Raw genomic sequence first — 16,118 nt, 5'->3', positions numbered from 1 at the left:
TTTAAAACCCTTTTACTATCAGCCTCATATCTACTCAGTGCTTTCCTATAAATCAGAAATTTGGGGATCACTGAAGTAAGCTCTCTTGGTTATTATTTACTTAACTAGATTGGACCATACCCAAATGACCAGAAGGAAAACACTAAGAGGTCTGTCTTCCCCAGCTGAGAGGCTAATTAAAAACCCTACAATTTGTAGAAAAACACATGTAACATAGACACGTACAAGATTAATAGGAAAAAACCTCCTCCTTGCTATGAAGCTATAAAGAACAGAAGGAAAATCTCTGGCTAATTAGGTTATAATCAGCTTATGGCTTCATGTAGAAGAACCAATGAAAAATAAAAACAGAAACAAAGTATTTTTCTCAAGAATCACTTTTTTCCCTTTTCCATCTCTTTCTAAAGCTTTCTGTATTCAGTATTTCACAATGTGGTGTGCTTTGAATTTCCCCCTTAATAAGTACAGCAATTTGCTAAATTTTTGGTTTTTTCCTTGTCTCACGGTGCTGTTCAGAACAGCCTGGTAAATCATAAAAATTACTACCACCAACTTCAAATGCTGAAGTCTGAATACTTCATTCTACCTCCACAGGTAAAAAACATACACAGCTCAAAATCAATGCTGTTCCTCCATGTTCTGATTCAAACTTTTTAAGTATGAAAGGATAATTACTTTGAGTAAGCGACTTCCCCCCCCTCCTCCAAAGAAAAAAAAACAACTGAACTTGTTTCATAATCATTCCTTTTGGAAGGGCATCCAGATAAAAAAGGTAGCTATTGTACTAATGCTACCTCATTGAAGTGTGTGTACTTAGGGTTTCACACACCTGTGCTTGAGGAATGCAGGGCAGTTGAGTGTTTCCAATAAAGGACTTGGGCTAATTGAGCAAGATACTTAAGATTCCACCATTGCTACTAGGAAGAATAGCGTGATCGGGTGGACAGCCAGAATCCTCTTGCTAGCAGGTAAAATTCTAAGCTGCTAAACAAACATTTCATTAGCTGCTCTCGTTCCAGAGAAACGGCACTAATTTTAGCCATTTAATATCCTCCAGTTATGTGTAATCAGGGTTACAAGCATGTCAGTTAGAATTAGCTGTCATCAAGAGAATATTTGTAGGCAGTAGTTTCCCTGCAATTCACCAGTCAAGGGAGGTGAGGAATAAAGGGGTGACATCAAATCAGAAGTATATGACTGACACCTGTGTCTGTGTGTCTTTACCTTGAGTTCATCTGCATCATAGAAGTCTATGCGCACAGCAGGGACCATCCATGTCTGGAACAGAGTTGCCAGGATCTGTTTGGCAATTGCATCCGCAATGAGGTGAAAGTGGAGTGGGTTTCGCCTGATACGAGAAGGGAGAGAAACGCGTTAGTTCAAAGGTTTCTAATTCCTGTTCTTAAAGGACAACATCAGAATTTACAAAGTTTTATCCAGGATGTCAAGCTTTGAGTGTGCAGCATGTCTGGTGAAGTCCTGCTCTAGGGCCAAAATGCTGAGACACAATTTGAAAACACATGACCACAACACAAAACTCAGTTTCTGGGTGGCAATGAATACACAGATCCTTTGACTCCAGCAGAATGTGATGATTTATAACACGTAAGAGTCCTGTCCTGTGCACCAGCTCCTTAAAAAAAGACCAAGTTAATATCCCTTTGGGGACTTGAGCTTTGGAAATTATTGTTTCAGTTTCTAGGAGAACCTAGTAATTTATCTTTGTGGTAAGAAGACTGTCTTAGGTTAAATGTAACAATTTGAATGAGGTGAAATTCTGGGACTCTTGAGTTTACATAGAACTTTTCTACAAAGCAATCTTGGGGAATCATAGGAAGCCAAAATTAGATGTTTCAGGTGAGTGTCTTCTAGCTATTGAACATAGTGAACAGAATGGAGATTGCAAATCTCACCACATCCTTTTTCGTAATGATCAAAGAAAGGCAGGAGGAAAGGAAACATTTTACTTCGAAACACCAGATCTGGGTTCACCTCTGTAGTTACATGACTTGGGCTAACTGAAAAGCTTCAAAACAAGATGGGCGAAGCCAGTATCAACAGGAGTGGCAAGCCCTGACAAGTCTATGGGTTTTTTTATACTAATATGAACTTAAACATTATAAATACCTTGTTTCATTCCCTTAACCCCCCTCCCTTTCTGGGGGAACAGTAAGCAAAAAAATTTGATCTGAATTTCTGTGGTAGGAAACCTACCAATGGAAGTTAGTCACAAATTGTAGTGCTCCATGTTTACCCCTAGCTTAGCAACTTTCTCTGTCAGCAGAAAAGGACAGACTTTGAAAAAACTATGAACAAGAAAAATGGCTTGTTTAGACTTCAGCATGGGATCAACCTTTCTTTGATCCCTAGAGTGGAATAGTGGATTCTCATTTCTATGGAATTTGTAAAGCTAAATGAGTGTACTTGTTAATTGGTATTTTTCATCTAACAAGAGAAGTATTTAGTTTCAGATGTTGATTAAAGCAGAAGAGATGAGTGATGCTACTGCATTCTTCAGTGTGAATGAGAAGTGAGGAAAACAATGTTAGTTCAGGCCAATATACTTCCATTACATTTTCGGCCTTAACCCAAAATGAAGGTTATTTGTTCTCCATTTTCTACATTAATGAAAAATGTGTGCCTTCCTCTTTAATGTTTCTCTTCTTGCTTTGATGAGTAATACTGCTTCCCACTGAACAAAGACCACAGGAGAACATAAAAATACATATAATTGTTCATAGTATTTTGACAGACCCCTCAGCAGAAAGAGGAGATTGCTGTGAGAAGCAATGTATGACTGGATTTTGTAAATCCAACCCAGCACTGGGGGCTGCCAGTGAAGCTGCTGTATTGGTTCCAAGGACACTGTGGATCACATTATGTGCTTACAGGAAAAGCAGAAAAGGGCTGGGTTGAAGCCTTACATGTGAGATAATCATGATGTCAGAATAAATGCACAGCTGATCTGCCTTAAACGATATCCAAAACACTAAGCCACAACACGCTTTTCAAAAGACAAAGGTCTTTTAATCTCCAGCTTGTCCTGGAGGGAGGAGGGGAGAGGGAAAGGCACAACTGCCAGCTGCTGAGTGTCCCATTACCAAGCTAAAGGGATCACAGCAATTACATTTGCTTCACCAGCCCAGCAGGAGAGTAGAAGAGGACATCCTGGCTCATGCAGATTCTGCAGTAACCAGGCACCTGGCCAAGAAAAAATCAGGAAATAGCAGTGATCAGGAAATACATCTCATTAGTAGAGACAAGGCCAAGAGAAACAACGAACAACACCGGTGGCTTTGGATACCGGCAAAGCAGTATCTCAAGACAAATAAATGTTCAATATCAACACACACATCCCACATAGCTCCCTCTGCTGAGTCTGAATTCTGGTAGGACTATTTCCCAGCTGGTGTTCTTCAGAATTTCTTTCCCTTTTTTTATTCTGGGGATTTTTATCTTCTATTCTAAAGTAGAATAAGAAGAGTTAAAAATCAGTTAAAAAAAAAGAAAGCTCTGTCTTCTTTCAAATGTTCATTTAGTTAAATGGAGTTTATACAAAATATTTCAAGATGAAACACACTAGTTGAAAAGAAAAAATCTGACACAAAGACACTCAGATGTTCAGTAGCAGTTTATACTTATCTGAATGACCCAGAGTGTATGAAACTTATATGGGAACAAGTGGGTGACATTTACTTTAGTTCATCTCCTACTGGGAGAAAGAAAAAAGGATAGCTGTACTCCCACACAGAAATCTCTTTCAAGTTGTTAGCCTCATGGTAAAGATTCAGCTGGAAGGAAAGTGTGTGTCATTGGCAAAGCAAAAGATTATCACTTACAAAAATATATCCCCAAAACAGTATAGTGACCTGATGACATCTACAACTAAATGTGCATCAGCCACAGAAAATGTTACTCCAGACGAGATTTTAGTTCTGTGAAATGTGAGGCTTAGCACAGTGCTGGAAGCCAACAGTGAGCAGCCTCAAAGCTGGAAGACCTTCTGAAGGTAACCATACTAGCATACACACAGATGACATCCTTCACCTCTTCTGCTGCCTGCAATATGCAAAGCCTAAAAGATACAGATTGCTTCAAAGTGTTTAAGAAACAAGTTTAGAAGCTTGAAGATCAACCAACATTCATTATAAAAGATACAGAAGAGAATCTGCAAAATGAGAAATCTTTCTCAAGAGATATATGAAAGGGATGTCATGATTATCTGACATCATGATTGAATCACTGGCTCCAAGAATTGGGGATGACAATCAGGATATTGTGAAGGATTCCACTGAAAGCTGAATTTCATTAAACTTGGACATTTTGCTCATTTTCAACTGGGCACATCAAGAGAACTCAAAGAGTGCACATAAAGGCTGGTTGTATCTTGTACTGATACAAATCACTATACTGTAATGGGGACAGTATATTCAAGTATTGAATAACATGGGTCAACATATGGCAACTGTGATCAACTTCTCCCACAAAACTAACAGGTTTTGAAAAATCCCCAGTATTAATGTGAATTAATCTGTTTAGGAATAAATGTTTCTATTATCCCAGGTTTCAGAACTCTGAGTTCCAGGTATTCCAGATTCCTTACTGCAGAAGCAGGTATTGAAACAGCCATAGAATTTCTCACAAGGTCCAGAAATACTTAATCTTATTTACTGAAATTATTTTGAACATTTGAATTTCTACCAACTACAACTTTTCACAGTTTCTGCTACATGGAAAATGCTGACGCATTAACATCTTAATGTGGGAAAATGTAGTTCCAAAATATGGCTATTTCCCATCAAGTGGAAACTTAAGATTTTAAGTACTCTGTTCAGAAAACTGCACATCTTCCTATATTTACTTATTTCCACTTATCTTAGGATCAGAACGCTATCTGACAAAGTAAACCATATGTAAAGAGCAAAGACTTATTTTCCTAAATTACTTTCCTCAAAAGTGAACAAAGGGAGATTCCAGCCAAGATTTTCAAGCATGGATGCTTAAATATAGGCTCTTAGACCTAAATCTAGGAGTTTGAATGAATGCCCTCATTTTCAAAACTGCTGAGGTCCTATAAAGTTATGAAAATGAAAGAAGTCAATTTTTTAAAAGTCAGGCCATAAATTTAGAAGTCTATTCCAAGGCACTCATTTCTCTACATTTTTTCTTATCATGATATCTTATTCTTGCATTTCAAAACTTCTTATTCTTCATCAGATTTATGATCTGCTTGCTCAAGCATTTGTGGCCCTTTCTTTTCAAAGAGCCACTGCCAGAGAGTTAAATACAGAAACCTACAATTGAAAAGCGTGTAGTGAACCAAGGCTTACTCTTCCCCTCTGCACTATTCCATAGCTCAATTGTTAGTAATTCAAAAGGCAGCTCCTTGGCTGCTTGGTTACACAGTTCTCTCTCTGCAACAGAGAAATTTTATTTTCTAAGAATATAAAAAGGTCTGTAGCCCAGGGGGTTTATTTCCAAAACCTATACTTTATTGAGGGAAGCACAACAAGGTAGTACCTTTTATATCTGTAACAAATGGTTACAAGAACTTCAAACAGGACTTTAAAAAGGCAGTTTGGGTAACTTTTTCTTCTATTGCCCATACGACAATCCCCCTCTCATATGAGAAAAATTTTAATGTGAAAATCTTCAAGATGTCTTTATACCACTTCTCACCCCGTATTGATGAAAATACTCCCCAAACTATTTGAGATATCCTAAATACACACTTGCTGCATGACTCATGAATCTTCTTGTTCTGTGTTTACTTACAGAAATTCTTTGGGAAGTACTAAGAGTAAATCATGGCCAGATTTTTAAAAAAAATTGCTTTCTCCATTAAGCCTCTATTGTTAGGACAGCTAGAAAAAACAAAAAGTGTGTATTACTAATGTATTTATATTTATATGGATCAGAGAAACCAGGTCACACTTTATGGTTTTTGCCAGAATAAGCTCCCACAAAATAGACTGACACATTAGAAAAGCTGGAAACACTGACAGAGGTTTTGAATTCTCAAATTAACTCCATTAAGGCAAAGTGGTCTCAATGGAATATAGCCATTAGATTATATAAGCTTTAATTACCAGCCAGTGTTGACTTGTGACTTTTACTTGGAAATTACATGTCATCCTTTTAATTTAATTTAGATTTTCATTTGGTTTGCCTTATTCTACTTGTTCTAAGAAAAATAAAAAAGATTTCATTATTCATGCAGCGTTCTGTAACACAGCTTCATATCCTGTTCTTAAAAATGCTCAGACATACACTTAACTTTAAGGTTACAAGCAGCCTTCTTAAAGCAAAGAAGCAACGTCCTATTAAAAAGTATTTGTCTGGTTTTGTTTACATTCCTGACAAAGTCCCAGCATCCTTATGCCACTATTGCTGTAGCATAAATGGCGAGTAAAGCTAAAGAAGTAAATGCAGTGTCTCCTGCAAAGAGGGACTGACACAGTGGGTAAAAAGCAAAAGGGCACAAAAAACCAACCCAGTACTTGCTGGCACAAAAGAGAAGTTAATTGTTTACAGATTGTCAGGCTAACCTAACTGCCAGAAACATGCTATAATTGTGTAAGTTTGTTTTTTTATTTGTTTCCAAATGAAACAGTGTTAGGCATGCCTACGAAAAAGGGCGCATTAAAAACCATTTTAGTTCTTACTCAAGAGCTAAAGACTTACCAGAACAGAGAGAGAAATTATCTTTTTAATATGTAACTTGGATTGCGGGCTGTTTCTGTAGCACTCTAAGGTTTGCAATTTTTAGAAATGGAGTAAAACATTGAAAAATCACTGGACCAATGGTTGCAAAAGATTCAAGGAAGGTTATCAGCCACAGGAAACTGCTTCAATTTTGAAAAAGAAATGCAGGTGTTTTTCAGCACACCACTATAATTACTGTTTCCAATTGCATTTCATTCTGCCTATTTGACCAAATATAATAAATTTTTGGTGTTTAGTCTTTTGGTTTGCAACAACTAAAGTGAGGCTGTGTCTTAGGACACAGTGATATGAGATTGGCTTTTGTTAAACTCAGAGATAATTTTTTTTAGCCCTGCAATGGCTTTGTAAAATCTGTCATAATTGGGAACTGGATGTGCAAGAAAGGAAAGCTGGAAAGTTGCAGAGTAGGACCGAGTATTCATTCTACAAGCCTCCCTCTGTGCAGCGCTGCCAATGCATATTTATCAGACTGCAAACCCTGCACTACCCCAGCTCTGCTGAGTCTCCTCCTGAGAACAGACTGTCAGTTATGTCAAACTGGGTGTTAAAAGCTGCTGGATTTTGTGGCTGGAGCATATGTTTTCGAAAGACAAAACTGGAATCAAGATCTTTTATCACTGGGAATGAAACACATTTCTGAACTATGGTGTTCTTATGTGGAATCAATCACACTACCCCTTTCCTCTCCTTTTCCCACACTCTGGAACCTGAAGATAGATATGGTCTCTGAAAGGGTCTGAACAAGTAGCTTGCCTAAGTCTCATAATATATATGGTATGACTCAAATCTTGGTGTTTTAGGCCTGTGGAGAGCTGAAATGTTCAATATGCAGGATTTGCTGTACATTCATGCAAGAGAGAAGAGACAGCACACTCCATCTATAGAAAATCCCGTAGCTTTTATCCTTAATGACCCAGCACTCCTGCTGTTTTGTGTTTCTATCTAGCACTCTAGCTAAAGTTGGGGATATAACAAATATGTTAATGCTCCCTGGGATTAGACTGACATGGCCTCCTTTTCTCAGAGCTTTTCTATGAGAAGGGATTTCCTATGGAAGCAGGCAATTTAGGTATATAGTTTTGTGTCACTATATGACACGCAAAAGCATTATGTGAGCCGCTGCTATTGCAAAGCTAAAAAAGAGGAAGTTTTATTTATGACTCCAACATTTATACATTTCCAAAGGTGACAGTGGATTGGAGGGTGAACGTACCACCTCCCCAACGACACTGGCCAAACCACCAGTGCATCAAACCTCTCCGCCTCCACAAAGGAATGCAAAACAATAGGTTGTTTACAGAAAGTGTGTGAGAAAGTTTTCTACGTGAATGTAAACTCAGAAGGCTTTAGAAAAACTTAAAAATCAGGGCGACAAGTTTTGTATCAAAATGCATGCTAAAACATGCCTTAATTGCTAACCTGTACAGAAATGCCAAAAGAAGGACATGAAATCTTCACCAATTCCAGATAGATTCACTGAAATCAGTGTCTTACAACAAACACCAATTGAGGGGCAGATGAGGACATTAAGTCTGGTTTATTTGAGGGGTCAGTTGTTTAACCAGTAGATTGGATTCAGGGTGTGTTGAAGAAAAAAGAAAATCTCTATGACAGTAAGTTTGGCAGCATATTTTTTCTGTTCTTGCAAAACTGTATTTGAATGTGGCGATCCTATAAATGAAGGACCAGTAGCCTAAGTTAGAGATTAGGATAGCAAACTTCTTGTTAGGCAAACTGCTCCGCTAGAAGCTCACAGACCTTTCAAATGTCTATTCTGATTGGCTTACTGGACAATGCCAGCTAGGATGCACTCCCTGATGCGTATTTAGGGTTAGAAGAAGAGACATCTCCGTGTCCGTTTTCACTGAGGACCCTCAAGTCAGAGGTAAACTTGATGCTGACATCATGAAGCACTGACTATCTGAACCAAGCACTTCCAACTTTCCTAACTCAATCCTCCTAAATGCACTATCATGACCTGTCTCCATCCTTCATTCCTATAATTAAATGGATCAGAGCAACTAAAAGAAGCCTTTCCAACCATCACCATTTCTGAAGTGCATAGTGGTCTCCAAAATAAAATTGTTTGCACATGGCAACCAATGCAAGGAGTCTTGGCTCTAAATTAATATTGAGCTTAGTTTGTTGTTTCTTTTTGCTTATTCTGCATTGTTCTATACAACTGCCATTCCAAAGAAAAAGATCCAAGAAAGGAGCCCTACTGAAGCATGACCCTGGACTCAGAGCATCAACTGATGCTTAAGAAGCCTGTGTTTTCTAGAAGATAAGAAAGCAATGTCTGTAAGAAGCTCTGTCTCTTTTCTGAGAATATCTTCTCTTTCTAGCAAACAATTTAATACCTAGTGAGAAACGCTAGTTCTAGGCAGGAACGGACTTAGATTTGTCTTTAAGTATGTTCTGAGCAAACAAGGGAGATAGGTTATCTGGAATGTACTCAGGTTTCATTAGCTGTACTGGACTTTATCTTGACCACCTCTGCTGAGCTCGACAAATCCTTTGAGATGAGCAGTTGTGCAGGCCAAACAACACTATGTTCTTGACAGAGGCAGAATCCATCAGACTTAGAAATACCAATATTAATCACCTTTTGTGTTTCATTATTTTAATTTATTATTATTTAATAATTTAATTACATGGCACTATTGTTTATAAATTTGCTAATTGCTCAGATGAATGCCTTAAGTAAAACAGGGACATTTCCTTTAAAGAATACAGAGGGAGGTTGTTTAAACCTTTGAGCTGTGAGATTCCCATTTACAGAACATTTGGAAACAGAGAGATTAACGTCTTCTCAAAATGGTTGCAAGTACCAGGATAGAAAAACAGGGAGAAGCTAACCACTAGGATAGCTTGTGTCACCACAAAAATATGATTTTCCGTTAAATCCCTTAGAAACAACAATTTAAAAATTACAAAAACTCCCTGCATCCTTGCAATATAAACCCAGTTTACACTGAATAATTCAAACTTCTAATTGGAAGCAGATATAGATTTAGCATTTACCAGAATTTTAACATTCAGTAAAATCCTCCACATAGAATTAAATGGATATTTACTGGTTCTTTGCTTTTTTTTATGTTTCTTCTAGTATTGTTCTTCTGGTCCTACCCCTCATCTAACACGAACATGCTACTTCTCAAAAGACTGTGTGTTGATAATGGAAGCTGCTCTCCTATTTTGATTAAACAGTACTTATGGAGTATTTTTTCATAGTGGACAAGGTGAGCATTTATATTATATTAGGAAGCTTATTAAAAATGATAAAATGGTGTACTAAAACTATTGTCAGGAAGTGACTACTAAGGCTTCCAGCAGGAGACTGGAGGCAAACATAAGGAGCAAAGTGTGGGACTGGAATGCCTCACTTATGCTAGCTGCAAGAAGATATCACCACATGACATGAACAAAAGTCATTCACCCGTCCACAAAATTGTCTTTCAAAAAAAGCAGTATATTGAAATTACCTCCCTAAAATAGTTGTTTGTACTGTAAGCATATTTTACTAGTATATTTATCCTGTTTGAGTCAAATAGTCTGATCACTTCCCTAATTTTAATCCACTTTCAGCAGCATTATTGGAAAGCATCTCCAAGAGACATTTCTAAACTGGACAATGGATACACAAATACACCCACACAGAGTTTAATGTGAATTCGCTTTTTCTGGAGCTGCGGTCTATTAAGGGAATTGGTTATTTTGTTTTCCTTGTACATTTATGACTCTCAGCTTTGGGAGCTAACTGTGCTAAAACCAGGTTGCAAAAACTTCTGAGGGGCTGTAAGCAGCCATTCCAAAGCCAGAACAAACCACCTGAATTTAATGAAATAGTGTGTATACTGACTGTAACAGCAGGTTTACTTCAAAAATGAATGTCAAAATTGGAAGCTGGGATAGTCAAGAAACCAGTGTGAATTTATCATCAACTGTGCCATAAACTGATACCACAAATAGGCTAAATGAATACAACACTGTTATTACCATTATCATTATTTTACAGCATTCAGGAGTGTGCAAATGCTTTACAGTGAAGATTGATACTATCCCTATTCCCACAATGCAACAGAGGTAGCAGGTGGATCTCTAATCTCTCTTATTGACTGTAGAAACCTTCACACAGGAGAAATCTATTTGAGATGGTAATGAATTAAATGCATCATTCTTTAAAAAGGAACCAGGGAAGGCAAACTGACCTTCTTTTGAAGTAAGATAGTAAACCTAGAAAAGGCTCACTTAGTCATAATCAGATATACAACATACAGGAGAAGAAAGCTACCTTTACCTGTGAAATAAGACAGACTTGACGAGTGTGACAACATCCCGACTGGCATTGTACCCTGCACAGACAATGGCAACGTGGATAGTCTGTGGGAGAAAAGGAACAAAAAGAACAAAAATTAAAGCCTGCTCATGTGCTCATCACTTGTTAAGGAGAGCACACACATGACACTGCTGTTGTTTAGTGCTGCAATTGTTAGGGATTTGAGTGGGTGTTTTGCAGCTGTTTGCAACCCACTTGAGGCAGTTTGCTAAAAACATCTTAATTGAGTTATAGCACCATCATCATTCCAAAGTCATTACTATCGCTACATTACATCAGATGTTTGAACAGAATTGCATTTATTAGCTAAGACATACATGTGTGCATGTATGTATACACACCCTCCCCAAGTAAGCAGCACACAAAATCCTGAGTGTGCAAACATACAGATATTTTTAATCTTCTGAACTAAACTTTAAAATTATGTCTGATAATTAGAAGCAGATATGATCTCAGAAATTTTGTATTATTTCTGTCTTATGCACAGCCCCTATGGAGAGGGTGACCACCTCTCATGGATGAACATGACTGTGACTATTGGTTTGCCAGGGCTGGATGCATCCCAGTGATGCAACGGGACACAGGCTGTGACGGCAAGTGGCCACCTCCCTGCCTGTGACTTCCAGCATGGGCTGCTCTGGCAGCATTAATGTGAAGTTACACACAACCCCCACAAACACATTCTCTCCACCTCATGACATTGGTAAATCATCATTTATTCTGTGCCTCTTTACCTCTCTTTTAACATGTGGCAGAGGTTTCCTCGTCTCTTCAGGAGGAAAGGGAAAATTGAAAAGCCGCTACGAGTCATTATATAGCCAGTTAGCACTAACCTGAAAAATGCTATTACGTTACTCTGGTCTGCTTTTAAAAAGTAGCCATTTCTGCTCCCTAGGGAAAAAAAAATTAATCCTAGCAAGTTTTGACTCCAGGTTCTGTGATCTTCTGTTTCTTAGTGGTCACATAAACGAAGCAGAGTTCACCATGCTGTCAGCTCAAAGCTGCCACTGGGGACACAGCTGTGAAACTGCAGGGAAGCCTCATTTGGCTTCCATTTGAAGCTTGGTTAGCTGGTTTTTCACATACACAGCTCTCATTTTCCACAGAATGCCCACTATGCTGAGAACAAATGAGGAATTCTGTCTCCTCACACAGTCACAGATTCCCAAAGCCTGGCTTGTAACAGAATCACATTTACACAGGAAGTGCCATGTGTTGGGCACATCTGAAAAGCCCACAGCCCTATCCATTAAGATCATCTGGTACAAGGCACAATTTGAATCATACAACTGCCAAGTGGCTGTGCCACTGTAGAACATCTATGTGAACATCAGAGCTGCCTCCAGCCCTGCTGTGCTTCACAAGCTCAGGCATATTTAAGATCTGATGTTTTAAGAGGACTTGAATTAATAAGACAACTGTCTGTCCAAAGAGGTGTGAGAAAGAAAAGATATTGCAGTACATTCTGGCAACAGCTCTGTGAGGTATTAGCACTTTAAATTTATGTTAAAGTCAATGGGAGCTGAGCATGCTCAACACTTGGCAAAAATCAATTGTGTTTCGCTCTTGTGATAAGAGGGGAGAACAGAGGCTGCTTATTAATGACTTTTATTACAGCAGGAGTCTGCACTGTACTCATTGGCACAGGTTGCTGTGGGTGCACTGATTCCTAATTCTACACATATTGCCTCCTCTCAGATTGTCACCTGGTCCCTCTCCCAGGCTTGCAGAACACGTAAGATCCTTCCCCCTCAGTTCCAATTAAAAATCAAATTAACTGAGAACACTTTCACCCTTGCTTTAAAATTTTCACCTGAAAATGAGTAGGCCAGAAATACTAGACCAGAAACAAACATTTTAGGGGTTTCCACATAATAGCACTGTCATATACTGTCAGCATTGTTTTACACAACCTACACTTGCCAGAAAAGCTCTCCTCAAAGCCACTCTCTCTACCTTACAACAGCGCTCCAAAGCAGAGTTTATTCCGTCAAGTTCTTGCCCACACCTGTTCTCTCTTACTAAATCAGTTTGTTTCAGAATTGAAAGCATGCATTCCTTGCTGTCTTCTAGTAGCTGCTGTTGCCTTGGACGCTGCTTCAGCCAGGACACAGTGAGAGCAGCACTTACTACGCTTCCAAATGCTCTCTTCCAGCTCAGAAACACAGGCATCCATGTACCTTCTGCTCAGCCTCTCTGCAGTGTTTGGTATCACATATCACTTCTAGTCCTGCCTGCAATCAGTTAAACAAAAGAGCAATAATCCTCAAAGAAAACAGAAATCAAGACCTTTTCTTTCCAAGTTTTTTCCTGCAGAATGCTTCAAGGCTCTGTCTATTCTTCTCCTTTCCCCGATCCACTTTCCTCTCTCTCATTGTTTAACTGTTAAACAAAGTCAGTGGAAAAACAGATAAGCCAAATGAAGTCATCAACCTGAACTGCCTGCAGATGTTTGCACCCCAAAGGGAAAAACACTGTTTCCAGTTTTCTCCACCCTTGTTCCAAATGCATGTATGGATTGAGAGCAGCTGGCTGTACCCAGATTCTGGCAAGATATGGCTGAAATAAGCGCTTGAAAGAATTTGCACCCTCCTGAGCATACTACTGTAAGCATCATCTCTCAGATTTTGAAAATTGACACCTCTCCCAAACTCCTTTTATCTATCTGCAAATAGCTGGAAGACTGTATCACTCATCCCAGAACTGGCCACTGTGATTCACACAATCTCTGACTCAATGACTACAGCAAACACCAAGGACTAAAGCCACATGACCAAAGAATCTCCAACTTCCACTGCCAAGTGTCAGCTGGCCTGTTTGGCTCAACATGTTCACCCAGACTTCTCACACCAAGGCCTTACAACTTACCCCTTTACTGTTGGCATTCCATGATAGTTTTAGATAGTACTAGTCACACACTTCAGAATATCTAGCCTAAATATCCTGAAGTCACTGCAGGACCAAACTGAGCATTCAAAGCGTCCATCCTCCTACAATGATCTCTTTAAAGTGAGTGATGGATGTGTTCACCACTTGCTGCAAGAGTCTGGACTCAGGTCATTCACTGGAGATGCTTTTGGATAATGTAACTGATTGCAGCAACAAATTAAAGTGATGATACAGAGTCAATGAATTCTTCCTCTGTTTATACACACAGATATGGAGAGGTAATCAAAACACCGTGGAAGTTCATCACAACTGTCTCCCTGCTGAGGATCAGGGACACCACCTGAACTATTTTTAATTGTAAATAGTTTAGGAAGCACTCAGGTGTAGGTGCTTCAAGGCACTTAAGGAAGCTAAGCTTCTTTAGGAAAGTGAGCTTAAGTCATACCAAGGTGATGCTAATGTGGCTCAAAACTCTTACCTCAGCCACTACAGACCAGGAAAAACCTGTTTCTAAATGCAGTATTTCATTATCTGGGATAATATTAATGTGAAGAAAATATTCAAAACCACACAAAGAACTGGACCCCATATCCATACCGATGAGGAGTATACAGTGCCTAGATGAGCATACATAATAATTTTTCCTCCTTGAGCTACTTTTTGGAATGATGAAATAATGAATTTCAAAAACCTGTAGTCCTTTGAGTTAAAAATAATCTTTGGGAAGAAATTTCATACCTCAGTAATTTTCCAGTAGGCTTTCCACTGTAGATATTTAATCCTTCATAATTAATTGTTGAATGTGATTAAGAGATATTACAAGTATGTTACAAAATATTTGTGTTTGTTTCCAGGTTGTGGGTTTTTTTTTGCAGTGGCAGATAACATCTGCTTTACATGTGTTACACTGCTGATGTTAGTGAGGATCTGTTCCTGATGGCTGTGGAGCACTACACACTTTACCCTACTTAACAACACTGTTGAGAACGGGAACAATACAAATATGCCTCTAAAAAAATGCTTCAAATGTTAAGCATCTTGCTAAGCCACTAAATGTGATACTGCTAATTATCAATTTCCTAATATATAATCTCTTTCAAAAATATTTATAAATACACACTTAATTCAAGTAAATGCTCAGTTTAGGGAGGCACAAGCTGGAAACATACTGGGATAACACTGTAAGAAAAAGGCATACAATTTTGTTAACTTTCACTGGCATTATACTCCCCTTCTGAAGACTGCTGTTAGTGCTGACATCTGTGTAAGGACTATGCTTACTTGTATTTCCAAGGTTTGTGTTCAAATGGTCTACTACTGGGAAGGCATGATGGGCATCTGCTCGCTCAAGGGAGAAGCCCCTTTTCTGTGTGTCTGATTTTTTTCCTTGCAGTATAATGCTGATCCATTTTAAAGTATCAGAAGAGCTCTCCTATGATACAAGAGTAGGAAGCTGTGGCTGGAATGCAACAAACTCACAGCTATTTGATATAGATCACAATTATTATCACAGATTATGCTTTATCAGAGATTTAATGTTCATTCATTGTAACTGCATTTTCAAATGTTTTAATCACCATTAAAGACCATCCCAAATTAGATTGTGAAATGTTACTGCCAGTAAATGTCTAAGAACGGACTCAATGAAGTGAGCAACCCATTCCCGGCAATCTTAGTCTCCACCAGAGCAAGAGTCTTCTTCTTAAGAACCCTTGTTTCTCACTACCCAATTTGTCGACTCTTGCTGTGATATATTCCAGGGTTAGAAGCTAAAAATTTTTGTTTACACATCTGAAACACAGAAAGGAACCAGAGAATGAAAGACATCAAGATGCTTCTCATACAAACACAGGATGAGAATCTACACTAAAAGGAAAAATTATGAGACCCTTAGCAAACCTGGTAATAGGGAAGTTTAATTTTAACTTCCATTGCTGTAACTGAGTTACTGAGTGAATTCCTTAAGAGAAGAGTAAGAAGCTATTCTGAGGTCAAAATAGCATGCAGTGAGATAAGGGGGTGGCAAATAATAAGAGATTTTGTATGTTATACAAGCATTGCCTCCAGTACAGTGCTAAACCCCACTGAGCAAGTAAACTCATTGGCAAAACACATTATAAACTGTAAGGTCACTTAAACTATCTCTACTTTAAGTTACTATTTT

The 16,118-nt window shown here is 38.5% G+C and overlaps 1 protein-coding gene across 3 annotated transcripts in view; it reads right to left on the bottom strand.

The window, feature by feature from the left end:
- The window catches only part of LARGE1 (LARGE xylosyl- and glucuronyltransferase 1), a 276,798-nt gene that overhangs the window by 127,139 nt on the left and 133,541 nt on the right, over positions 1-16,118 (bottom strand). For all 3 annotated transcript variants that reach the window (XM_002199467.7, XM_072923450.1, XM_030263115.4), the window contains 2 exons: positions 11,027-11,109; positions 1,225-1,348 (listed from right to left, as the gene is read on the bottom strand). In XM_002199467.7, the coding sequence (XP_002199503.2) occupies positions 1,225-1,348; positions 11,027-11,109 (207 nt within the window). The remainder of the gene's footprint in view (positions 1-1,224; positions 1,349-11,026; positions 11,110-16,118) is intronic.

Source organism: Taeniopygia guttata, chromosome 1A (assembly GCF_048771995.1).
Source record: "Taeniopygia guttata chromosome 1A, bTaeGut7.mat, whole genome shotgun sequence".
In the NCBI taxonomy this organism is placed as follows: domain Eukaryota; kingdom Metazoa; phylum Chordata; class Aves; order Passeriformes; family Estrildidae; genus Taeniopygia; species Taeniopygia guttata.
Note: the sequence above shows the minus strand (reverse complement) of the source record. Positions and strands in the feature narration are given on the sequence as shown.